The sequence below is a fragment of the Caloenas nicobarica genome, chromosome 2 (assembly GCF_036013445.1).
Source record: "Caloenas nicobarica isolate bCalNic1 chromosome 2, bCalNic1.hap1, whole genome shotgun sequence".
NCBI classification, from domain to species: domain Eukaryota; kingdom Metazoa; phylum Chordata; class Aves; order Columbiformes; family Columbidae; genus Caloenas; species Caloenas nicobarica.
Genome location: NC_088246.1, coordinates 144,537,993 through 144,564,879, shown reverse-complemented (window position 1 = coordinate 144,564,879; position 26,887 = coordinate 144,537,993). Strand labels below are relative to the sequence as shown.

General features: G+C 39.4%; 1 protein-coding gene across 1 annotated transcript in view; it reads left to right on the top strand.

The window, feature by feature from the left end:
- Positions 1-22,507, top strand: part of DPYS (dihydropyrimidinase) — a 31,597-nt gene extending 9,090 nt beyond the window's left edge. Inside the window, exons 5-10 of the mRNA XM_065628185.1 lie at positions 4,249-4,405; positions 5,400-5,541; positions 7,964-8,106; positions 17,912-18,119; positions 20,843-20,948; positions 22,424-22,507. Coding sequence (XP_065484257.1) covers positions 4,249-4,405; positions 5,400-5,541; positions 7,964-8,106; positions 17,912-18,119; positions 20,843-20,917 — 725 coding nt within the window. The 3' untranslated portion in view covers positions 20,918-20,948; positions 22,424-22,507. The remainder of the gene's footprint in view (positions 1-4,248; positions 4,406-5,399; positions 5,542-7,963; positions 8,107-17,911; positions 18,120-20,842; positions 20,949-22,423) is intronic.
- The last annotated feature ends 4,380 nt before the right edge of the window (positions 22,508-26,887 follow it).

The following is a 26,887-nucleotide window of genomic DNA, read 5'->3' as shown; positions in this document are numbered from 1 at the left end:
AGAATCTATGGGATAGTGTTTTACCTGATAAAAAATATGTCAGAGCTCAGTTCTTCTTTGTCCCTCATACAAAGTGAACAATAATATTAGAGCTAGAGACCAAAGGCCTGATCCAGTTTGCTGAAGACAGTAGGTGTAATTCTGCTATCTTCAGTGAGCTATGGCTCAAACCTTGATGACCGAAATCAGTCATACAGGCTGTAAAGGGATACTTCGAGGGGAATCACATGAGTGACAGTCTTCCCTTCTCCCCTCCATGCCAAAGGCCACCATCTATGTCTGCTCTGATCTCCAGCAACTCCAGTCGCCACAGGAAATCTCCAGATAGTAGCAGGGTGTTTTTCATGTACATCAGCAACAGCTACAGTGCTGCAGAATATTCAACAGAAAATCCAAGATTTCCACATTGTGACTGTGCTGGAGGGAGGGAGAGGTCAACTCATGCCACTCTCCTGTTCTTTTTGGGCCCTACCAGCCTGTTTGCCAAAAGCAAAAGTTCACCATTTCGCCATTTGAGAGGGACAAAGACAGCACCTCTCTGTGAGAGCTGTTCTTGTTCATCTCAGTGGGTTCTTTCTTCATCCCTGTGCAGAACAGGGTCTTGAATCTTGCTAGAATAGGAAGAAGGGCAGAGGAACTCTCTGCTTCCACAGAAGAGCAGTCTGATATCTCTGTGTGCTCAGTCTCATTCCCCTGAGGATCCTCTTTCTGCTATTGTGTAAAGTTTTCCCTGCGATGAAAGGACAAAGCTGTGGAGCACTGGTGGCAGGCAGTGCAGCTCCCTCTCCTTGTCAGGATTACCTGATGTGAACTTCCTGGGGAAAACAAATGTGACCCTGTCACCCATTCCTCCGGACATTAACACCTACGGGAAAGCAAGGCTCATAAAATAGAATGTAGGGATATATGACTAATTCTGCCTTCCGCTTAGAAATGTTTTCTTTCTAAGTGTACAAAAGACTAGAGATCACATTCCTTTGCCCATTTAACTGTGCTGTTACAGCTGAGGAAATAGGACTTTCTAGTGCAGATCAGAACTATAGAGCACCATCTTACTAAAAAGTCAGTTTTTAAAAGGTTTCTCCCTTTAAAAAAATGCATACAAAAGATATGTGTTTGGTCAGATTACAAGCAGCTTACTTAGACTTATAAAGTCGGTACCTCCCACCATCAGTCACAGGGTAGGTCTGCTCTTAGTGAGAGGAAGGACATGTACATAGCTGTGGACACACAGACTCAAACCAATTCTGAGTACAAAAGTGCAACTAAAAATGCCAACTTTTTAGCTGGCTGATGCAGGACAGATCAAGTCCTGACTATAGATAACATAACTGATGCAATGTTGGGCCTGAGCCAATAAACCCTGCCTTGCAGTTCTGCTTCCTTCAGATCACAGCTGGTCAGTATCTTTGCCCCTATGACCTCAAGTTCTTCTAAAACTTTTACTAGAATAAGCACACAGGTACCAGTTTTTCAAGCCTGTAAATGTCAGTTCATGTTTCTCAAGATTGTAATTCTTTTTGAGTTCTGATAGGTGGTAAAATAAATTGCAATTGTGTATTGTTCTTTGTTATAAAGCAATTTATGTGAAAATAGCTGTAGCCAGCCAGTTTGGGCATCTGGTGAAGAAGTCACCAAATCCACAGCTTTTTCCCGGCAGCTCAAAGATGTCAAAAAGACAAAGCAGCAGAACGCTTTCTGCTTACTATTTTTATTGAATGCAGGAAAACATAACCAATAAAAAGACTTGATTTATTACCGTATTACTCCACTTTTATGCGTATAGGCAGAAGCAAATCAAGCTAGAAGAACCTTAAAGCAGAATTTCCTTGTTGCCAATTGAGCTAAAAGAGCCTCAATGCAGAATTTCCTTGTTATTTAGATTAAAGCAGAATCTTGATGTTATTGCACCCTTCAGTCTGGGTAGTCACAAACCAAATGAAATGCAAGAAATTGCACAGCCAGCAGAAGTGTCCAGATGTAGTCCATTGAAGCTGCAGTGTTCAGATTCAAAATCACTTGAAGAAATGGCTTGTACTCTTTACCACTTGTGGGAACAAGGGGAGCTGCTCAGGTCGAATTCTGATTGTGGAAATACTGTCATCAGCTATGGTACATGAGTTAGAATCAACTCAGCATATACAGCTGTGAGCTTGGAAGCTTCTTTTCATTTTTATGTTGTGAAACTGAGAGAAGAAAATTATGGAAACTAAACATTTACTCCTTTCCTACCATTTTAACTTTTATTGTTTATAGTTATGTCCTAATGATCTATAGTTCAGGTTTCCTTTGGATGGAAGTTTCTTTAGCTTGTTTAGATGCAGCAGGAAAGACACGCAACACACCATACTTCCCCCGGCTCCCGCTTTCTACTGATTTTAGTTGTGAAAAGTCTGTCAAAAGCCTAATAAGTAAATATAGGAGACAGCTTATATATGCAGGACTTTTTCTCTATATATCTAGGTTTGTGGCAGCCTACCCTCAAATACTGTGTTTGGAGGTTCCCAGGGAAGACCAAGATCCCCCCTGCCTCCTGCAGCAGCTCTGAATTAGGAAAAGACTAATCTGACTCAAATCTCCTCATTCACTGAGTGTTCATATCACTTCCATGGATAGCATCATATTCAGTGCTTTAAATTTTGAAAATAAGATGCAAAAAACAGGAAACAACTGATTAAGTCATAATTTCAAGTCCAAAAAATGGTGATGGTCTCCCTCAGAGCCTAAGTGTAAATCTATACAGATAAGTTGGACTGAAAGCTTAGAATGCTCCAAGCCAAAGCATCAATATGAGACAAGCATGTTCAGCAAGTCAGAGCATGCCCAGGTGGTTATGGCAGATTGATAGTGCTAAAAGGGAGTTTTTAGTTTGTGGAAGAAGTTACACTATGTAGTACTTCGAGTAAATGTACAGTACAGTAATGTCAGAGCAGGTCTAGAAACCTTGCAGAAATAACTGTAGGACTATGGGTTTTAAACGATATGAGGCATTTTTGCAAGTGTAACACGTAATATTTAAGGAATGGCACCATGCGGTGGGAAACATAGTTTGAAAAATTGAGCTCCTGAGTAGCTACTTATGGTAGTGTAGCAGTTATAATACAGTAGCTCATGGAAGTGCTAGAATCTAATGTACAGAAATATCTACAAAAGTTTGCCTTGCTGTTTCCTGACAGTACAGTGAATGCATGATTTACACACAGAAAGCCAGAAAAACGTAACTGTCTTTTATCACCGAGCAATTACCAACTGAGCCTTTGCTGGAGTAATGCAGTGGTAGTTCTAATAAAAATTGTGCCTGGAGTGAGATCTGGGATCCATAGCAAGATACCCACAGTGTGTAGGGAGAGGGGAGGGAGAAAGCCGTTGCTGGGAGGCAGCAGAGGCTGCCTTTAGCCAGCACCGAGCAGCCTGTGAGTGGGTGTGTGAGATCCCAGCTTGCTCTTGTTCTGTGGTGACCATCACATTCAGGGGCATTACCACCTGTCACCTACAGAACTGCAAAGTGGCTGGGCCACCGTCTTGTTCTGATGAGTTTCAAACCTGTGTTTCCTAGGAGGAAAAATAGTTTAAATGTGTAAGGTATGCCCAAGGCTAACAGCCGGGCTGGGTTGTTGTCCTTTTCTGAAGAATCTAGAATACTGTGCAGCAGAGAATTAAAGATTAAAATTTGGAAGATAATTTTTAAAATTAAATTATTTATAGTTTCTGATTTGTGGAATGTTTTTACACTCTTTAAAATTATGTCTGGTGCCATATTGTTCTTCCTGGAACAATTATAGTCTGACAATTAAAAGTACCACCTTGTAAACTCTATATGCTGTATGTATTAACTTACATTGTTACATAGTTAGTAATTTCAGAGCACCAAACAGGTGCTACCAAGAAATATATGGATCTTGAACATGATTAATGCAACAGAGGACTGTGTTCCTTTTGAAATCTCAATCACATGCCTGGTAAACAATGTGTAAAACCCATTATAATATATCTGTCAAAAATTTAATTAAAAACTTGCCCAAGTTATGTTCTTAGGAGGAAATATATTGGGAGATCGCCAGCAGAATATTCAGAACAGATATGTTGTGTTACAGCTTAGTTTATGATGTCCTTGCATACCTGGTGTTTAATTTGAAACACTCATTCAAATTTGAATCCATTGCCAGCAAAAGGATCTGGAACAGAGAAAATACAAGATATGCATTTTTATGTTGTTTGATGATGATACTATTGCCTTACATTTTTCAGGAAAGGTGGTTTATGGGGAGCCTATTGCTGCTGGTCTTGGCACTGATGGCACCAACTACTGGAATAAGGACTGGGGTCATGCTGCAGCATATGTCATGGGACCTCCACTGAGACCAGATCCATCTACTCCTGGTTTCCTCATGAACTTACTGGCTAAGTAAGCAGATGAACAAAGAGCGACAGCTGATGCCCAGATACACAACAAATTCTGTCTGGAGTATATAATAACAGGTTGATGCCCTGGAGATTTTCTAAGTACAGAATGTTACATTATCAGGACAGAGAAACAGAAGGTGAAACCTTAGATGAAGAACGTTTTTTGTAATAGAAATTAGAAAGCGTTCAGATTTTGTGTCTCTGAACTCTTGTGGCCTTCTGTTCCCATTTTATTTTAATCAATAAGCCTTGCCTTGCTAATACTGCAGCAAAAACTGAAATATAAGCAGAGGGGACAGTAAGGCTGTAAGTGAATAGGAAATGTGGAAAAAGTGGGGTCACAGCTAGAGGTTCTGGGTTTTCTTGTCAACTGCCTTTTTCACTTAAAATTTGGATGCTGCATAAAAACTGAGCTTGCTGAGCTCTGAAGGCAGATGTATAACATCTCCTTGAGAAGGAAATAGGAATAAAAGTATCCTTCAGATACTTGCAGTTAAAAAAAAAATGTGTGGTTTGCTGGTATTTTGTTACCAATAAAGCTTAACTCCATAAAAGGGTTGAATTTGACTGAAGAGTCTGCGAAGGTATGCCTGAACACTGGCTGATGGTTGTGCAGATCCATAGTAATTTCACAAAGTATATGAAGTCACACAGTCTAAAATTGATCTAAGTGAGGATAGAACCAAGCCCCTTGCTCTGGAGAAAGTGGGACATTCCTCCATTTGTGGGACATCTTTGACACATCCAAAGTAAAAGTGTTATTTTTGGTGCTTGGTTTCTTCTGAGGGGTTTCTGAAGAGGAAACTGCTTCACAGGGAAACTGACTGTTACTGTGGAGCTACTCCTGGAGGATGGGACTGAAGACAGGTTGGCAGGGCATATCAGTTTTTCCTTGCAGGAGGGATGGCTGGATACACCCAGTCTTCCAACAGATTTTTGTATGTGGCATTGCCTGGTACGTGCTTTGATTCATAATGAACTTTGTTTCCCCATAGTGATGACTTATCTGTGACAGGGACTGACAATTGCACCTTTGACATATGCCAGAAAGCTCTGGGGAAGGATGATTTCACAAAAATCCCTAATGGAGTGAATGGTGTGGAAGACAGGATGTCAGTCATATGGGAAAAAGGAGTTGTAAGTATGTCAAGGTGTCTGAACATGAAGGTAGTTGATTTCTCCAACAAAATCTAACCTCTGAGCAGTATCAACTCTCCACTTTTATCAAGTGTATTTATCACAGGTTAACTCTTTGATCGAATACCATAACAGAGTCCTTACTTCATGGTCCTGGGAGATAGAAAAGATTCTTAGTGTTTAAAAAATAGCACTAGAGAATAATTTCCATTATTTAGAAGCAAAGGACTGCTATTATTTCAGCAGTATTGCATAGTACATTTAGTTGAAGCATTTTTTTCAAACGTTGAAAGGAATATAGAAGGAAAGAGGTGCCCACAGTTTCAACTTGGTCAGTTCTGTATTTTTTCCTCTTTGCTCTGTCAAACTTAGCTGTTGGAGGATCTTCCACACTGGGTGTGTGCCTGTTGACTTCTGGTTTGTGTTTTCAGCCAGAGGAAACAAGCTAGAGATAAGAAATGCTTCTCTAATGTACGGCTCAGTCCTGTGATGTGATGAGATGAGCACCTTTAAGTCCTATTGACTTCAGATTCTCAATGCCACCACAAGAATGCTCAGTGCTTCTTGGGACAACATCCTTCAGCCTCTAAACAAATAAATATGATAACTAGTGGCCAGGCTTCTTGGATATTATAGACCAGAAGAATAGAATAGATTGGGTTAGAAGGGACCTTCAAAGGTCATCTAGTCCAACTCCCCTGCAATGAGCAGGGACATCTGCAACCAGATCAGGTTGGTCAAAGCCCCATCCAGCCTGGCCTTGAATGTCTCCAGGGATGGGGCATCTACCACCTCTCTGGGCAACCTGGGCCAGTGTTTCACCACCCTCATGGTAAAAAATGTCTTCCTCATGAGGCAGTTTGATGAGGCGCTGGTGAGGCAATCTGGTGAAGAATCTGCTGCTAATACAGTTAAGTTCCAAAGGCTCCAGGTCAACTTTCTAGTTAATATTAAGTTCTCTTACAGTAGTGAAGTCTTGTTGATAATGCGCTCTGAAGCATATTTATTTGTCACCGTAGAATTATCTACTTCACACACTTAGTAAGGATGTGGTTCAGAATCTGTCTTCTTTATTTGTATTTGGGATTCAGCTCCAGCTAGTCTGTACAAAGCAGACTTCTGCCTATATTCACCTGTGACATACCCTATTTCCCTGAAAATAAGACCTACCCCAAAAATAAAAGTCCTAGCATGATTTTTCAGGATTTTTGAAGATGCTTGGAATATAAGCTCTACTCTGAAAATAAGCCCTAGTTACAGTTCATAAAAAAGTCAATTTAAATAGTGTCCAGGCAGCTATATATATAAAAAAATAATAAGTTTTGGAGCAAAAACTAATATAAGAGCCTGTCTTGTTTTCGGGGAAACAGGGTAACTCTAGTGTGATTATTTGGAGTCTAAGCTGTAATATAATGTAGCTTGTGGTTAGTATGACAGTGAAACATGAATATGTACATCAGTGTTGCTTTTGAACGTTATATTGGGCAAGATATTTTTTCAAAAAGTTCTTCATTCCTCCCTTTTATTATTTGTAAAATATTACAGAGCTGTGAGTGTTTGTCTGGAAAACTTCTCTCCCTTCCCACGCACCATTATTTAGAATTCACCACTTTCGTTATGCTTTTCTTCTCAGATGATTGCTCACAGACTACCATATAAACATGTTTTTTAAGACATTCTGATTCCTAGAATGACCAATGCACAATGTTACTGCCAGTGTAGCTGGCTTTCTGAGCAAACAGTCACGGAGGCTGGATTAGGTTAGTTATGTGGCAGTTGACAGGCCCAAGACACATGTATCCATTATTGTTTGTGATTTTGCTGATGTGTCACATCAGCAAATCTGTTTTTTATAATACTTGTCCTCAAATATTTATTGAAAGTACTATCCTCTGTGCTATTGCTGAAGAGATTTGCAAATCACCTTTCCTTTATTACACATTGTGCCTTGCCTCTCCTTTGTCATATTCTAGGCTTTTGTGTCCACTACAACAGTCTGATGTCCACGTCTCCTTAATACTGTCTCTCACCATTTTCCAAAACCTAGATACTTGAGAGATGCTATGTCTACTGAGGAAACTGTTGAGCAGGAATGCAGATTCAAAGCCAGCTAAAAAATTCAATTTCAGTTGACTTGGGAATAGGTCCACAGAGCATTTGGTTTTAAAGTTGTCTTTTTTTTCCTTTTGCTGTGGGATAAAGTAAGATAAAGTTATTGTGTTCAGTGAATGAACATTGCAGTATGTGCATCTGAGACAGCTATTTTTATTTCTTTGAAACTCTTCAGTATGACTTTTCAAAAAAATATTGATGGGATTTTGGCAGAGAGCTGTTGCTCATCCTAGCCTTTCAAAAACAGGAACATTTTTTTCATTCCTTGTTTAAAAAAGTAATGAGTTTTCTTTTGTGTACTCTTCTGCAGTACAGTGGAAAAATGGATGAAAACAGATTTGTAGCTGTTACCAGCACAAATGCAGCAAAAATCTTTAATCTTTACCCGAAGAAGGGGAGAATTGCTGTGGGTTCTGATGCTGACATCGTAATTTGGGATCCCAGTGCTACAAGGTACGTGTGGGCAGTTATTTCCTCCCAGCCAGCCTCTCTGCAAGAAAAAATCTCACAAAGCCTCTGTGCAGTTATAAGCCTTTGGGGTGAGGTTATGGCATTTTTCAGCAGCACTTCACATGTATTATTTACAGGTTATGTATCTCCTACAGCAGTGTATATAAAGAGATCTTTGATCTCTAGATGGACTTGAAAAAATTCTCCTAGATTGCTGACCAAATGCAAAAATAGAAAGGTCTGTACATTATGCTACCAGGGCTTTGTATCCTAAGAGTAAAAATAACCACTTTGGGGTCTTAGAGTAACTTTCTTAAGTGCTAGAGTATGTTTAGCTTTCCTCCTACTGCAAAGAGCAGGGACAGGAGCCTGTGTTCCTGCAGGATGACCCATTGCAAGCTTGTGTTTTGACCATCTTCAAGGGTGGTCAGGATGGATAGTGAAAGTGTGGGGTCTTACTCTCCTAATGTCTTCTCCACAGTTGATAGAGCAAATATAGTGGTAGCATCAGGAGTGAACATAGTTCCGAAGCTCAGGCTGTTCATGCTTATGCTTTTATTTAAGGAATTTTCTAATTTTGTGTGCAGTAAGTCTGCTAGAATAGAACTTGTTGCACCAACAACAGATGCCCAAAAGGTGTGCTGATATCTCACCCTTCATGACTTGATGTCCTGCTGCATTTTTGCTACAAAGGGCATTCAGTGCCTTTCTGTGAGCCTCAACTCACACAGCATTCTGTGCGTTACAGCTGATTCCTGTCTTCAGGTATATTCACACCACCAGCCAGCTCCATATTCAATTCACTATCAACATCCCAAGAATTATACAACTTGCTCTGGCTCTTGTGGCCCACCTAGTCTTGTCTAATGTGCTTGGCAATGGTCTGGCAGCAGGCTGCCACAGAGCCAGCCCACCAGGGAGGTGTCTCTCCCAACTGAGATGCCCATGGGCTGTGTGAGTGTATCTCTGCTGTCAGCTGCTGAGCAGGTTAGCTTAAATCTTCAGGCACTTTAACAGTCAAGTCTTGCATCTGAGCACAACCAGCCCTGCACATAGCAGCAGCAGCAGGTCAGGTGTGCTGAGATGGTGCTTTTGTCTTGGGCTCAGCTCCTGTGAGCAGTGTTAGCATATGACTGCCCTGAAGGCACACACTGACCTCTTGAAATCAATGTCACCCAAATAGTCAGTAAATCCATAGAAGATAGCAATCACTAACCCTTGATGAGCTTTGTGGGTTGTTGTGTGTGATGACAGTATGGTTAGCATTTGGTGTTCCTAAAGCCTGAGCTGTTGTAACTCATAGATGGCATTAGATTTTCAGCCTTCACTTAAAAAAAAACCCCAAACAAACAGAGTTGAAGACTCCCCTGATGGTAGAGGAAGGTTTTGAAACTTAACTGAGCAAGTCTGATTTTGAAAACCAAATTGAGGAAAAATGCCCTAATACTACATTTACCTTACACAAACAACTTTTTTTGAACAATCTTCGGGTTTTTGAATTTTTGTTAATGCAGTTCTCACACTCATTTCAGTATATTAATGAGTACCAAAAACATGTGAGAGAGGAAAAGCATTCTGCGTTTTAGGCTGCAAAACTCGAGGACATGAGGTTGCTATTCAGAAGTCCCAAAAAAACTGGCAGCACCAGCAAAAGAAGTTTCAGGAGTGTCAACCCCAATAAACATAGAGGCCTGCCCAGTGCTGGGTCAGAGAGATTTTCATGTGCATTATGCCTTCTGGCATGTTGAGCAAGCATATTCTGAGATACTTAGCAATGAGCTATTTCAGGACAGTGGAGCTATGAACTCTGATTAAAAAAAAAACATGAAGGATTCTTTTCTGAGCTCACTTCTGCTCTGCCTGGGGACAAATGAATCTAGAAGGACAACAGAGTTCTGACATTGTTCTCAAGGTACCTTGTCAGCTCCTGAAATTATTTATCTTTTTGCCTCCCAAACATTCTTTCCCCCTCCCTTCCCTCTCTCCTGAGAGTTCTAATTGCCTTTTTGCTCACTGCCGCTGTGAAGGTGCAGTTTTTCTTCAAATATTTTTTTCAAATGTTAAACTGTATTTTCTTACGGAGCAAGCTGATTTTAAGTTGAGTTGGTACTTTTTTTTTTTTTCCCTGATCTGGTCCTGTTCCCATTGTTTATCCCCTTGGCTTTGCTTGGAACAAATCTCTCTGCAGGTACAATTGTGTGAACTACATGAATAAGGATAAAAAAATCGCCCTAGTGCTTGTCTATTCATTTCACTATAAATCCTGAAGAGGGCACAAAGAGCCCGGCAGAAAAAAGGGATCTAGCTGATGGACTTCAGCCATTTAAGATATTACACAAGGTGCAGCCTCATTTGCTTTGTTGACTCTGGGGAATGATTTCACAATAGGCTTGTTCCTCTTTCTTGCTAAGTCCTTCCTCTTTTGAGCATGACTTCTTTCTTGTTTGTAAATCTTAATCTTGTAAGAGAGGAAAACACAGTTTTCCAGTTCTGATTTGATGCTGCATTGCTGTAGTCTTAAAATACTGGCTGATATTAGCCTAAAGAGTTAGACAGTTGCTGAAGTATTGCTGTGAGGAACTGATTATCACAACCTGTCAGAGGAATTCTATAGTGAAGACTGTGAAGTCATGCTGAAAGGTAGTGAAGCTCTTCAAAATACAAAAACTTATGTCCCGACAAAATCAACTGTATTTCCTCTCCCATATCATTGCACAATAGCAAAACGTTGGGTGGTATCTGGGTATTTGGGATTTTCTCTTTCTAGGTTGCAAAAACCTAGTGAATTCAACATGACATGTCTGCAGGCTGGAAGCAATCGCAATTCAAGGTCCCACTTGCAGCATTCTGTCACTTAAGCTCAAGCTTTCTTTCTACAGGTCAACTTCATTGACTGGCGTATTTTTGTAGCATTTTCTGGTAATTTCTGCACAAAATATTATATGAACAGTAATCAGATTTTCTACTGTATTTAAAGGCTTCCAAATATTGGTTTTAGCGGGCCTGCATGAAAGCAAGCAGTATTGGGAAGAAACACATTAACTGTGTAAATGTAGAAACTGCATCAGAAAAGATGAGTTGTGAGTTCTGCCAGATTAGGTCTATTTCTTAGCTTCCTTACACTCATCGCATATTCATAAAAGAGCACACAACTACCAAAGGGAGCTGTTGGTTCATTGCAGCCACATGCTACCAAACATCATCTTGCAAACCTTGACACCCTCAGCATCCCAAGTACAGCCTGTGCACACAGGACTGTTTTGTGAGAACTCCTTGGAAAAACATAGGTAGGCAGCAAATGTGTGCTCACCGTACCATCTCATTTTAACCTGTGCTTTGACAAAGAATGTTCACTGACTTCTTTCAGCTGCACACAAATAATATAACAGCCCCAAGTTTGTGAAACAAAAGCAACTGTAAAGACTGTTCCAGAAGGAGAGGGCAGAGTAAACAAGGAAAAGGGAATGTCACTTGTCAGCAAGCCAGTGTCCTCTATAGCTGATGCCTTTAGCTATTTTAAAGCAAGCAAAATACTAAATCTCCAGGGCTTGTTTCAGAAATGCTCAGCAAGGAATCTAAATACTTCACTATGCAGTTCAGGCCTGGAAAGAGCTGAGCATTTCTTTTAAAATAGGGGCAGAAGGTGCTAAAGGTCTCGTAAGAGACATTCAGCTCATGGGAGATATTAGGGCTCAATAAACTCACTGTAGCCTGTCGGAGTCTTGCAAACGAGTACTGGATCAGGCCCCAAAGGCAAGATCAAACACCTGTAGGGATAAAAAACCCATTTCAAATGGAATTTAACTTTCTAAGTCCAGCCACGTCATTATAACAGCATGCAGTCTGATAAGCTTCACTCATGAGTATTTTCCACTCACCAAATATAGCCTAAAAGTTAGCTACTACTGAATGCAGAGGCAGAGCTGGCTGTGCAGGTGGCAATCTCTCACCCCAGCCTCCTTGGGCTCCGCTTTGGCAGGCCCAGCCTGTGCCTCATGCGTGCCAATGGAGCTGGGCTCAGCCCTGCGCACAGCAGGGATGGCTGCACCCCCAGCTGCACAGCTGCTACAGCAGCATCCCGGATTAGCGGGGAATGCAGGACTCCTGAGGTGGTGAGGAGGACATGTTTCTTTGTAATCTACCTGCTATGACGTGACTAGGAAAGATGTGGTTTCTGGTCCCTGTTTATGGTGTTTATGCATGTTAGAGGAGACTGTCACTGGAAGTGAATCAGTAAGAAGTCAGAGTGCCCCAGTCTGCTGGTGTATGTTCCCTCAATGACTTTGCTTGCATGTAGATACGTACATGGATAAATCTTTTGCATTTGTTAGAAACAAAATCTGAAGCCTATGTCCTTCTCATTTGTAGTCAAGTCTTAAGCCTCAGAGGCTCAAGTGGGGACAAGTTACAACATTTAAGCACTCTTTGCCAAGCAATCGCCTGTAATTTTTCATGACATGAAAGAGGAAGAAACCAAGATGTTAGCAGATGATTAGAATAAATAATGCTGCAACTGTCTTACTCTTTTGATGAATGAGGATAATTTTGAATACTGAGTATATGGATAACTGCATCGAGACACAATGAGGCAAAATGAAATAATGTGGCATACAGATATATGTGCATAGGACAAGTGTGTTCTGGCATTTTCAATAGCCTCATAGTCTTTTGCACAAGTGCAAACGTGTGCATGCATGAATGTGCACTAATTCACTAGAATCAGACTTCCTGTCGAAGGCCTGTTATCTCAGATTAAGGGAACACAGAGAAAGAAACCATAGGCACAAATTAAAATACAGGAAATTCCATTTAAACATAAGAAATAACTTTTTTTGCTGTGAGGGTGATCAAACACTGGCACAGGTTGCCCAAAGAAATTGTGGAGCCTCTTTGGAGGTGCTTAAAACCCAACTGGACATGGCTCTGAGAAACCTACTTTGATCAGAGCAGAGGGCTTAGAATAGATGATGTCCAGAGATGCTTTCCAACCTCCATGACTCTGTGGTTCTGTGAACTGTAACAAAATAAGCTTCTCTGAGAAAGCATGATGTACGTTTCCCTAGTAACTTGTTCTCACAAAATGTCAGCTGCTCACTTCTGAGACCTGAATCTTAGAAACCTTAAAAAACATCTTCCTTATTTTCTTCTTTCATATCGTTACCTTTTTCTCCCTGGTAATCACTTCCAGATATTCTTTGGTCATTGAATAGACTAATTATATTTTCCTCTCTTTTTGTACTTTTCTGCAAGCTTAATTTCTCATTAGCGTTTCCCTCATGCCCATTATGCCGTTAGACAATTTTCACTTCCATCCTGTATCATCTTGGAGTGACTGATAGGACCAGACTGATGGTATTGATGAAAAATGAGTTGCCATAATTAGAAAAATAATTTTGTTGTCCTTCTCTACCTATCTTAAAATTATGAATTTTGGGAGATATGATTGCATGAAATAAACATACCATCCCTCACATAAGTCTCTTTGACTTGGAGATCCCAAACATTAACTTCCTACCACTTCTTACATCTGTTATTTTATCCACAAATCTCCTCATGTCATATGGCTATTCAAATGCAATGTTTATTTAAAGATTTTTTTCAGAGGCTAGGAATACAACTTTATAAATAGTTGCCTGCATATATTTTCATGTGCAGTTATTGCAATTCTTTAATATAAAATAGGCAATGGGATTTTTAATCTACATTATAGTCATATAGCTACCATTTTTGTACATAGATTTTAAGACTTTATCTTCTTCTTTTTCCTCCCTTTTTTCTCCTCCTTTGTTTTTCTTTTTTGATAAAACTGACTCTTTAACATTAACGAAGTTCAACTTAATTATCATTATAAATAGTGGTGGCTCAGGACAACACAGAAAAGTGAATGATCTTGTGATATTTTTCTAGATTTCAGAAAAGCAGGTTAACAATATGGAGAGTTCAAAGGCATCTGAAAATGATGTGAAGAGGCAACCAACAAAGACAAACCTGGCATTTCTTACCTACCCCCAGCTCTAAAAAGCTTAGAGATACTGCTCTATAAGCACTGGGAGAAGTTGCTTACAGCAGAGATACTCACTTTTACATAAGTTGGTTTTCTATGGCAGCTGTTAACAACATTCTTTTATCTTCAAGAATGGACTTGGGTCATTTTAGCTGCCTTTATTACAATGTTTTAAATTAATTAAGTAATTTTAAAATTGATGTCCCCCCTTTACTGAGATGTTGAGCAGCTATTCTCGCCTAAGGGCTGTGGATTACAGAATTCCTTCATATTCCTGTACCTGTTTTTTTTTTTTTAAACTGTGTGAGGTATGCATTAAATTTCCATTGAAAGTAATTAAATTCTCCATTTCTTATGCCTGCCTTGAAAATTAATGTGATAATCCTCACAGCAATCAAAGTTTAGGTTCTAGAGCTCACTTTAGTCTGACAGATCCGCCTTCACTGTGCTGATGTATCTTCATGTCCTACACGTTATGGGGGGTAGAAGATTAAGGTCTAATGTTTTCCCTTCATCCAGTCCCCCCTCCTGCCTGACTGTAACTCACTATTTAGTATTTCAGGCTCTGACTGAGGCATAGACATGTTCATGATGCTCCTGGGCTGTGTTTCACTTTAAATGAAAATTGGTATCTGTAACTTCTTAACAAAACTTGAGGGCATAACTTTTGAACTGGACACCTGCACAGTTTTGAATTTCACCCTGCAGCTTGTTGTGTTAGTCTGATCCGATGCTTTTTTCTAAATTTCAAGCTTCAGTTTGTAGTTTATTTAGATATAATATTCTAGGACTGGCAGTAAAGCCCTTTCTCACATAAAGCATAAATAAATACAGATTATTAGTCACTGAATCCTCACAGAGTCAGAGAAAATCTGGTAGTTTTTCTTGAACTAATATAATTGCTGTTTGCCTGTAAATTAGTTGGACAGGTGCACTGAATTGAAAAAAAGACAATTTCAGAAGCATGCCTTCCTTTTTGGTACTAGAGAAATATCGATTTTTATATTGATAGCCTAAAATCTCTTTGCAAGACAGGTGTATCAAAAGCAACTGAAGTGAATTACATAGAAACACTGATAAAGTAGGAATAAAACAGGGCCTGATGTCTTTGCAGTATGCTCTTTGTAGAGGACAATATTCTTTTAAATGCTGAAGTAATCATTCTGATCTCAGTCTCCATTTGAGAAAGAGTTGCCTGAAAAAAAAAGCCACTAATTTATAAACAGAATTAGAGGATTTTACAAATTCCATTAAAAAATTCCAATTCAGGTTTTTGAAGCCTGGAGTCAGAGTCTGTTTTGTCATGTTGGATAATCTTATGTCTGACATCCCTTAGGATGCTGGAGACATCTGTTACATTATACTTCATTTTGGTGGCAGTCTTGCTTTCTTGGATTACAAGTAGTTTACAGCTGTTTTTGCCATTAATTGACCGGTCAGTAGTGTTCAGTCATTCGAAGTGAACATTGGAGTTTCACTAAGATTCCCAGCAAACTGCCTGCTACTGAAATGGCTGGTACAGCAGCAAACAGTCTGTTGCATAAGGTTGCTAAGTTGTGAGCTTCAGACCCGAGCATACTGTCTAGTTCTGTTTTACTTGGTTGCTCACTTACTACCTGAAACTTTCACTGCCATTGGTAATGTCAAAGAGTTAAATCACAGACAAATTTTGGTCATCTCCATCAAGGAGAATGTGCTTTACCTTCAGAAAGGGCAGCGTGATTTAAAGCTTGTTTCAAAAAAGAATTATAAATGAGTTCTATTCAGTTTGTTGTTGAGACAAGGTCCGGGAGAAGTGTTTTGTCAGACTTTAAGGTTTATGTGTATAAGTGGATATTTCTTTTAAATGTGTGAACTCCCAATCATTTTGTATCTTTTTATGAAAGACGTGCTTACCTTTGAGGCGTGTTGACTCTAGTGATCCTGCTCTAGCACATTTAAACAGCTCACATGTTGAGTTGAAGGACCATGCTCATTTTTCTGTTCATTTGCTCAGATTACCTTTTTCATTTTTCTTTTGGTCTCCCAGTGCTATTGCGCAAATAGATATAATGTATACCCAGAGAATGCTAAAGATAATTATATCACAATTGTTTTTACTTAATGTTCTAGAAATTGGACCCATAAGGGTAATGCAATAAGCTAGAGGAGTATTTTCACGAAATCTTTGTAGGGCTATTAGAACACTCATGGATTAAGTTGTTCGACAGTATTCACAGGACCAGTGAATTTAAGAGAGGTCTGACTTCTATTGCTCGCTCTTTCCACTGTGAATCTAAAGATGATGCTGATACTGGTGAGCAGGCATGCGTAAGCTTTCTGTCCAAGATGTGCTGAATAAGGAAAAGTTTTTATTCCTATGGGCAGATTGGCCATAGACAGTACTTCTACATATGCAGCCTTTGAAAGCTCAGTTGCCACCAAGATTTAAATGTAGCCCTTAGAAGAACCAATTACTCCTAGTTCAACAGAACAATATGAAAGGAAAACTAAATATCCTTCCACAAATTGCTTTTTCCTCTGTATCAGTAATAATTTGAAATATTTTACATGTCATTATTTTTGAAAATGGCTACACTTCATGAAAGATAGAGATTTTGTTGTTGTTTTCTCATTTTGACAAGGATGTTAACTAAAATTTTAGAAAATTCTTCTCCAAATAGATCGATATTTTAATCTATGAATATCTCTTAGTAGTTTTTACTTTGATAATTCTTTTGCAAAAGATGTAGTCTCTGGAATAATGTTCATGATATATATGCATGATAGGTTTTTGATTGTGTGAGCATCCATTCTGGAAAACGATGACTGCTAGCCAAAAGCATGAAGCATCCTTCTTTAAGAAATTACAGATTATAATAAAAATATAAACTCTCCAAATTGTTAAAAAAAATCTGTAGATTGGAAACAGGAAGTTAATAAAACCATTAACTAAAATTCAAAATCTTGTGACCCATTGTAGACACAGTAAAGAATAAGTAGCTCAAAAGGGAAAACAGATAATAACATATACACAGCCCGCACTTCCAGATACTAATGTCAGTTCTAGCATGAGCTCTGCCTTTACTGTAGCCAGATAGGGCTGGAGACATTGGCTAGAACAATGGTGATCATAAAGCATGAGGTTTGTGCATAAGCAAAGCAATGATACCATAGCTCAAATGAGTACTGTTGATGTCTTAATTAAAATTTGTGTAATACCCTTGGAGGAAAGGTATGTAGAAGTGTGATGTTGTCATTATTATTTAGCAGCATCAAGACATTTGGGCTGTCAGTCACTGGATCAATCCAACTCACATGAAGAGTTACCAAAATCCATTACCATCTACTGACTTTCCAGTGAAATAGTCTTTGCGTTATTCACGGGCCTCAGTCTTTGAAACATTACAGCCATGCTTTTCAAACCTGAAATTGCAAGTCATTTTAGCTAAAAGGTCAGAGCTTTTTCTGATCTTATTGTGCACAGATATTTGCTTGACAAGGCAGAATGAAATCATGTTATCCAAATAAAATATTACAACCTGATTTTTTCCCACTAATCTCTTTCTAGTGGAAAATTTTGTTTCAAGGCTGCAAAGTTCTGTCCTTTTGACTCCCCCTTCATTCTTTCGAAATGCAATTACTGTTCAATGAAATGTTAATGTTCTATCCTATTTTTACAGCTGTTCCATGATGTACTGTACAATGTCATAGTTTAATAATGCTGCTAAACTTTCTTCCTTTATAAATTTCTCAAAATATTATAATGAAGAAAAATGCAAGGATCATTGTAATTTTGGGTGTTATTTTGTTTCGTAAACACAGGACAATATCTGCAAAGACACATCACCAGGCCAACGACTTCAATATATTTGAAGGAATGGTCTGCCATGGAGTCTCAGTTGCGACAGTTTCAAGAGGCAAAGTTGTTTATGAAGGTGGAGCTTTCAATGTCACAGCAGGAGAAGGCAAATATGTCTCCCGTCCACCATTCCCTCCATATGTCTACAAACGAGTCAGGCAGCGGGAGCAGGTTAATTAAACTAATAAATCTCTGTAATGCTTTGTACAACATGAGGATAACTAGCTCTTGGGAAGAGAGGTTTGGGGATTCAGCGGTAATTTCACTTACTAATCAAAATCTGCCAAGGTGGGAGGAAATGAAACTAAGGACTCAATTTTTATTGTTCTTTGTCTTATAGAAAAATGTCATACACTGATTCCTGCTCTTAGAGTAGTCTGTACAGCTCTTAGGCTAAGTCTGGGTACTTTTTTAAAAAAACATGTCCCACCTGCAATAAAAGTGGACAGAGTTTTGTTCATGGGTAATCTGACTAACTGATTTCGCTGAAAATTGGAAGTGCTTAACATCATATGCAGGAAGAAAGCTTGCACTGTGGAAGAGATCAATAATTTTGTAACTCTTTAGTGGATCAGATATTTGCAGCTAAACCCTGCAGAGTGGTGAACACTTGGCTCTCTTCCAGTAAGAACGTGTTAAAAGCTGACCATGTTCAAAGTGCACTCCTGGACCACACAAGATAGCTCTGTTCAAGCTCTTGTATATTTTTTTTAAGAACAAATATTGCAAAATATATGAAGATTGAATTTTCAGTGCCTATTTACCATGCAAGCATTTATGAAGAATGATTTTGAGTCCTTAGTGTTACTTGTTGTGGGTAGGATTTTCAAAAGCACTCAGACTCTATATATTTGACAATCACAACCTGAATCAGTGGGATTCACTGCATGATCTAAAAAGTGAATCAAACTGGCATCCACATGAGATATAGCCCATTGAAATGTTTCCAAGATAATTCTGCATATTTCTTCCTGCTCTTGTCTTGATGGACTGAGAAAGGCATGTAAAGGTGGCTGAGTGAGGCTTTCCTCCAAAGACCACACTTTTACAGGATCTGGTGGGCTGTCTGCAAGTTGATACACATAACACAGTGGATAGACAGGGAAGTCCTGTCATGAGCCCACAATTTTTCCCTGGGAACTAAGAAGAGAAAACAGATAATGCATTTTTGGGTTTTCCAAACATAAAGGAACTTTTTATTCTTTTTTGTACCAGTATGAGTCAGTGTAAATTAGATAAACTAGAGATATTTTCAGTTGCGTTATGCTAGCATCTAACTGTGATGTTTCTACTTTTTATTTTAAAACCAGATTCCTCATTTAAATCTGTCTGCAAATTTTATATTTTCTGCTAAACTTTTCAGTGTGAATGAAGGTCAATGTTTCTGGAGGAAAGGAAGTGCAAAGAAAATAATCTGTGCCTGACCTTCCCAAACCTAGTAGATAAGTGAACCAGTAGTCCTAACTGTGAATTTGTCCAGAGAAAAGATTTCCCCTTTCCACTGAACATTTAACTGAATTGAAACAATTGTTCCAAAGGTCATGCAATTCCGTGGCCAGCTGCAAATACGATTGTCTCACAGGCTAAAGAGTGAGAACTGCTCACCTGCAGTAGACTCGTTCTGCATTTTTAATCTAGATAGATTCTCTTTGCAGTGTTCCTCTTAGAAATCATAGTCCCTTGGATCTTCAGTGGGGTATGTATCAAGCACAAAGTTGTATGTGCCTGTGAGTCTATTTAATCCACTGGACATTGAAGATATTTGGAATTTTGCTAATGAGGGCTGCTTATTATTATAGCATTTTCTTTGTTGTGCAGTATTGATCCCTTTGACTTTTAATGCAATTTAAATGCCATGTAATGGCAATAGAGACTAGCTATTGAATCCAGATTTGTACTGGCATTACACCAGCAAAACTTGTGGCATTACTTTTCATGTAAGAGAACATGCTGCAGTTATTAAATGATTAATTAGGTTCTTCCTCAAGCATAGCTGAGTTTTAGTGACTCTAGATCCTGGCATCTCTGCTAAAGCCTTAAATCCCACGTTAGAAGAAGATGAGTACCAAAACTAAACTGAAATTTAAGATAAATTTGATAATTATAAAATTCTGAAAGACTTCTGTGAATGTGGTAGTTTCAATTTCCCATCAAAGCCAGAATTTTCCATTAACCAAAACATCAAGTGCAAAATGTCTTTAGAAGTGATTTTTCAACCACTTCAACCTCCTCTGGCCAGAAGCTGGGATGGTAGATGGTAGATAATACTCACACAAAGCAGGATTTGCTTTGTTTCACTGATATTCATTAACCTCTCTTACCTGTATTAAGAGCATCACTGGAAAATGTGATTAGTGAAGAACAAGCTTATAGCTTGAATGCACAGTGAGTCAGCTGTTCTGGAGAGCTGCTCAGGTGTGTGTTCTCTGTACATGTTTATTCCTGGCTATCCTGAAGTAGCTGAACCAAGATTAAAAATGTATACATTAACAACCAGATTAACTGATTTATGATCATGTTTTAGTATATCCTAATTATTTATGTGCCATAATCTCTGGGGTTTTGCCACTCCAAGATCTGTTTGGACTAAGGAAGGGAGAAGCATCAATGCAATGAGATGGAACATGGTCAGTTGTTTCTTTAAAAAATAGGTCTAGAATTGCTTTGTTACAGTGCTGAACAGATAGAGCAACCCAGCTCCTTAGTAAAACTGAGAACTGGACTGTTTAATCCCAGTGTGAGGGATCTTTTCAAGCAAGAGGTTTGATGAAAGTGTTGAGATTCATAACATACAGAGCTGGGTTATCATAGGACTGCTTTTTTTCATTGTGTCTAATTAGCAGTTGCAAGAAGAAGACAAATAATAATGAAAGATTTGAAATATTTTGTTGCAGGTCTGCCAGCCTGTTCCTGTTAAGAGAGCACCATATACGGATCTGGTCTCAGTAACATCCATCATACCAAAATAATAAGCTCACCCCTCAGTTTTGGCTCTTGCAGGTAACTAGCTCTTTTGATTAGTGAAAATTACTTAATGCTTCTCTGAAACTTCAAGAAACCAAAAGTGCAGCTCGTGACAGGCTTGCCTGAAATAAGCCCTCTTGGAAACTGAATTGTCTTGGCATCTTTGAATTTGATGAAAATATGTGGCAGTCCAGGTATGGAGGAACTGATTGCAGAGTCATTTAAAAAGTTCAGTTGAGAGAAGCAAATGGATTTTAACTGCTAGACTGAGACATGAGTGTGAAGGCTCATAGTAAACCCAACTTTGCCTAGCACCAGAAGTACAAACAAAGCTTAAATATTTGACTTGTAAATTTACAGAAACAACAACAAAAAAGCTTGATGTGAAAAATGAAATTCTCTAGTGTCCCTGTATTACAGACAATATCTCTCCACCAGTCGTGCTGTTTGGGTTAAGCTGGAAGGTATGTTTTGCAAGGACAACAACTATCTTGATGCAGTAGAGGTGCTGCAGTCAATGCCAGCAGTGGTCTAATGGATGGTTGAGCTGTGGTAAGGCTCAGTTCTGCTAAAAGGGAAATAACACCTGATATCTCCCCTTCCCATCGCTTCAGTGTCTGCAGTGCATAGCTTGGTTATTGGAACTCCCTCACCTGTGTACACCCTGGTGCTCAGTAGATCTTTCTGACCTGATTGATTTACTAAGCCTCCAGAAAACTTTGAGCTTCCTTTACTGTTGGCTTAGCGAGTTGAACTGTCCCTCAGAAGAACCTAGCCAGGATGAGTGCAATGCAACATATGAGTGGGATAGGGCAGCTGGGGAGAAGGACTAGGAGACACCACCTCACTCTTTAATTGTTTAGCAAGCAGAAGAAATGCCTCAGGAAAACGTAGAAGAACTAGGTAAGACCTTCAGCAAGCACAATTGAGACATGGTGCCGTTGTATGCCAACTGCAGCTAAAATGTTGTCTGCTAGAGCAAGGGAGTTGATTAATACAGGCTGAGGGCACAGTGGGAGGCAGTAAGCATGAGAAAACACAGGCTGAGCTTTTGGGTGCATATGTGTACCAACAATGAGATCAGCTAGTTTGAGAAATGATTTCCCAATAGATGGATGTAAAGCCGCAGTTCGCACCTCACATAGAATGGGTCTGTTCTTAGTGCTAATTAATATGAGGACAAGAACAAATCTGCAATGGTGGGAGGGCGAAGTTAGATTTTCCACATTTTATTGTATAATTCTTTTAAAGTTCCCTCACAGTGAACCTCATCGAGGGCATCAGTAGCGGCAACAAAGGGCAGGATGCTATTTGTTTTCCTCTGTCATAAGGGAGAAAGCTTTTGTAATAAAGAAGACTAAAGGCTAAAGCTGCAATAGACTGAGGGAGCAATAACCATTTTTTCTAGCTCCTAGCACTCTTTCTCTATTATTACCTCTCTGAGTGACAAATTGCAAAGCCGAGATTTTCTTTCGAAAGATTATATCATATTGTCTTTTTCTTCTCTGTAGATAAAAGCAAATGAAAACGACCCTGCTGTACCTGTCAAAGCAGTGCATTCTGGATCCACAATCAATCCACAATCAACTTCTCAAGTGCCAACATGGAACAACAGTAGCCAATAAACATTACACTGCGCTTTCTGCATGAATGTTGTTGTTGCAATTTCTCCTTAAAAAGGATTTTTTAATAAGAAATATAAAATTCTTTTTAGAAAATGGAGTAGTAATAAAATAATAACTACAGTTAGAACGTGGCAGCAGCTCTGTAGGTGCTTAAGAGTAGGTAAGTTCGGGGATGGTATTTCTTAATATTTCTCTTTAGAAGGTATCAGCTAACTTATAAAGTAAAAGCAATGAGTGGTGGCCCTTAAGCACATTTTCTACATTCTTGCTCTGTTAGGTCACAGGAGGTGAATCCTAATTCTCTAATTTCATGTGCTAGGAAGATCTCTGCTGTGCTTAGCAATGCAGAGAATTCTGATTGCAGATGCTGAATTTGATTTTTTGTTTTTCCCTGCCTGGAAGGGGTCAGGTACAGAAAAATGCTTGTTCAGGGGAACTGTCACTATTTTAGATCTGCTGCTACAACTCCCTGTCTTTAAAGGAGTTTATACGTTTTGTCCTTGCCAGCTGCACAGCCAAGCATTTATTGGTGTGTTCAAGTGTTTCCTTTGTTACATCATAGGCAAACCTATGATGAACCACACTGATGAATTCACCTACAATACTGTTTTGTGTTCTTGCTTTATGGTGGCACATACTCCCATAATTTGAAGGCTTATGAAGTGGGATCACCAGAGTAAGAGCATAGCGTGCTTATTGAAAAAAACCCTTATTTTACTGAAAATGCAATTTTTTTCCTGATGTAACTAATGCCTTGGGTTTTTTTGGTAGTATAGGATTCCTAATTTAAAAAAAAATCTGATTTCCTCAATTTATCTGATTTCCCATTTGAAAGGTAATTGTATTCTTAGAAGTACGACTCTGTTACCGTGTCTAGACAGGTTTTGCCTCGGAAACCTAGAATGTTGTTTAAAGTTGCATTTTTACATGTGATAGCCCTTCTTTTTAAACAACTGTCACTGAGGAATATTTAAGAGAGAAACGAGGCTAACACAAAAACACCTGTACAGTGAGTTTATTGTCATGTAGAAACAGTATAATGTGTACTTCTGTGCAACTCATGGGCCAAACAGACACAGAAAGACATTCATATTTTAAGACAGACACAGAAAGCATATAATAATTACTGTTATTTTTAATTTGATAGTGGAAGGCAGACTTGTAGTTCCTGCTATATTCATAGGCATACAGTGATGTATGAGCATGTAGGAGAAAAAAACTCCTACTAGATCTGTGGTTCTTGTGTCTCTAAATATCAAAGGATAATTTTCTTTGTAAGGTGATGGAAGATAATGTGGGGATGTTCATGAAGAGCTAGCACAGATTCACATTTTTCAGGTTGTCTTTGGGGTGGCAGAACAGCAGAATCAGGCATTCAGCACTATTACCATGACTGTTACAAGGGAACAGGGTTCACTGTTCAGTGTAGACTTCTATACTGAAATGGTCTGCATCTGAGTTTGTTGTCTAATCTCCCTCTGTAATCAAGAGAGAAAAGGATGCTTCTGGAACACCCTTCATCTCGGCACCAAGAGCTAAAACAGGCGAGATGAAACTGTCCAGAGCTGTTCTCCTTTGGGATGAGATGAGTAATTTTCTTGCAATGTCAGTTTGTCTCCCTTGACTACAAAGCGAACACAGTGTGATTAATTATGGTGCAGATGTCTTCTCTGCAGCCACCTTCCATCTAGCCCATCTTTGCCTTTCAGACCTGGAACTTTCTGGTATGAGGGATGCCTGTCTTTTCTTATGTTTTGTCTCAGTAAGAGTGCATGTCAACCATGAATCTATTCTTTTTAATTAATCCTTTGCTATCTTGAAAGAGGAACAGAAATTTGGGAAGAATAAGTGAAAAATCAGTGGGGAGAAAGGACTTACTTCTACTTTTAATAATAACTTATATTTGTGTGGAGTCTTTCATCTGAGGCTTCAGGTTTTAACAATTATTGGAGCCTTGCAATTGCATGATATGCCTGTGAGACAAGTAAATATAATTAGAATAAGTTTACATTTGTGAAAACTACGGATGCTCAAAGCTCTGAAATCACCGAAGTAACTGAATATATGTAGTTCCCTGGTGTTTAACATCCAATGTTGGCTTAAGTGAGTTGCTCAAGGCCAAAATGACTCAATTATGACAGAAACGAAGCCCAGGAGTAAACGCTGCCAGTCCATTGGATACCGTGAACGTGCCCAGGACTTTCAAATGTCCTTTGGGCTCTTGGGACACCTACCGAGATCAAAATGATACAGAAGACTGCAGACCATGAAAGCCCAAAGGAACAAAGTTAGTGATTTTTTCTAAAAACAAATGTTTTCACAGTGTGATAACAGCAAGTAGTTTTATGAGTTATATAAATAGCCATTTTGTGAACCGAGCTCTCCAAACCATGGAAGTGTATTATCTGGGGAAAAAAATGTATAATCTTTTAAAGTTTCCTACAGATTTTGATTAGATTAGAAATGAGGATGCTTCTCCCTGTACAATTAACAAAGAGTTCTTGATCCCTCTGTTGGTATTTACTGCTCTGTACCATTAATTATACTCCTCACAGAGGATATTCTTTGGATTTTGTTCTTAACAAGTGCTTACTTTTTATTTCCAATTACTGTTTTAATTATTGTGTGCAGATGTCATAGAAAAAACTACCTGCATATTGTGGATTGCAATTTACACCAAAGCATCTGCTGTATTTTTATATCCTTGAACGCAACAAGTTATTGAGCCTGCCAGGTTTGTGAAATTTATTTCTTTTGCCATGACACATGCAGGCTCTAGAACCTGAATCTTGCCTCTAGCCACAAGGTGCCAGGTAATAGCCCTTGAGAAACCATATGACATCAAAAACATTTCAGCTGTGCTGTTCAGACACTACTACTAAAGCTGAGACTGTCAAGCTCCAAATCCCTGCAGTCCTTGTTCTTTTTCCACTTATGTGGAGCACACTATGGTGGTGGGATCTTCACAGGAATATAATTTTGGAACTGCCCAGGTCCCTATTCCAAACCACCAGCAATGAGTGATATCAGAGCCAAATACAGTAGGATGTTTTTTCTAGTAGGCATGTAGTTAATTTGGGATGAAATGGGATTGTAAAACACATTTATGTCAGTGCAGATCCTGAACTGGAGAACTGGAAGGAGCACTGAGCTGCCTCTCAGTCCTGCCTCAGTTTCTAGACCCTGACAAGGCTTCTGAATTCATCCTACCATGTCATTCCTGCTTTTGCTTGCTTATTACATTCTCACAAAGTCGTTGGTGGTGCTGTAGTCTAAGTGTTGTCCTAAAACAACAGATGCCCCACACTAGGTTGGAAAGCTGGTTTAGAGATTACTTTTGCAGCACAGTTTCCTTGAGCCTTTCACAAGGAAGTAAGCAAATAATTATTTTCCCAAATCACAGAATCGCAGAAATGTTAGGGATTGGAAGGGACCTCGAAAGATCACCTAGTCCAATTCCTCTGCTGGAACAGGAACACCTGGATGAGGTTACACAGCATGTTTGAATCCTACCTCATTTAACCACACTCCTCCAGATTCCTTACTTCTCGCCCACTGAGAAAAATGTTTGCTTTATTTAATTCTTCTTTCTGCCCGTCGGTCACTCAATAAGAGATGACTATCTCAGATTGAGAGGTGGCATCGCTGCGTTGAAACCCTTTTTCTCGGAAGCAATGTATCTCAGTACAGAGGATCTGAGGATCTGTTTTGTCAAGGGTGAAACACAGAACAGACTTTCCTTGCTTTGCACTTCTCATTGGGATTTGACTGGTTTCCCCTCTGCTCTTGTATGGAAAGGTGAAGACTCAAATACATTTTTACAGGAAGGAAAAACCTCTGTTAACCATATTTTTATCGCTTTCCCCAGCCAGCCAGAAATTTGGGATCTTTAGTACCCCATTTTCCCTGGTGAGGTGCATTCCAGGAGCAGGAGCAGAGTAGGAGACCTGATCCTGGCATTCCTAACATTGCCTTCATCTCCATCATTTGCCAGAGAAATCCTCATATGGGCAGCGTGTGTTAATTGCCCGGTTGTGTGTTGGCTGTCATTGCGCTGCCTGTGAAGAGCTCACGGCTGCGGTGCAAACACCTGCACCTGCAGCGCTCATCTCTCCAGCCTCAAGTACCAGGGGACCTGTGCAGAGCAGCAGTGCTGGGACATGCAGCTTCCCTGGGCCACTGGAGGGCAGGGCTGCTATTGCGGATCAGGAGGGAGAGGAGAAGGAAGTCACTCTCGCGTGCAGCAGCACCCGCGGAGCACGTTCGCGTATTTTGAATTCTGTGCCCGTAAAGTTGGCAATAACATTTTCAGACTTTATTTCATCATCAGCAGAGAGTGGTCCTTTGATT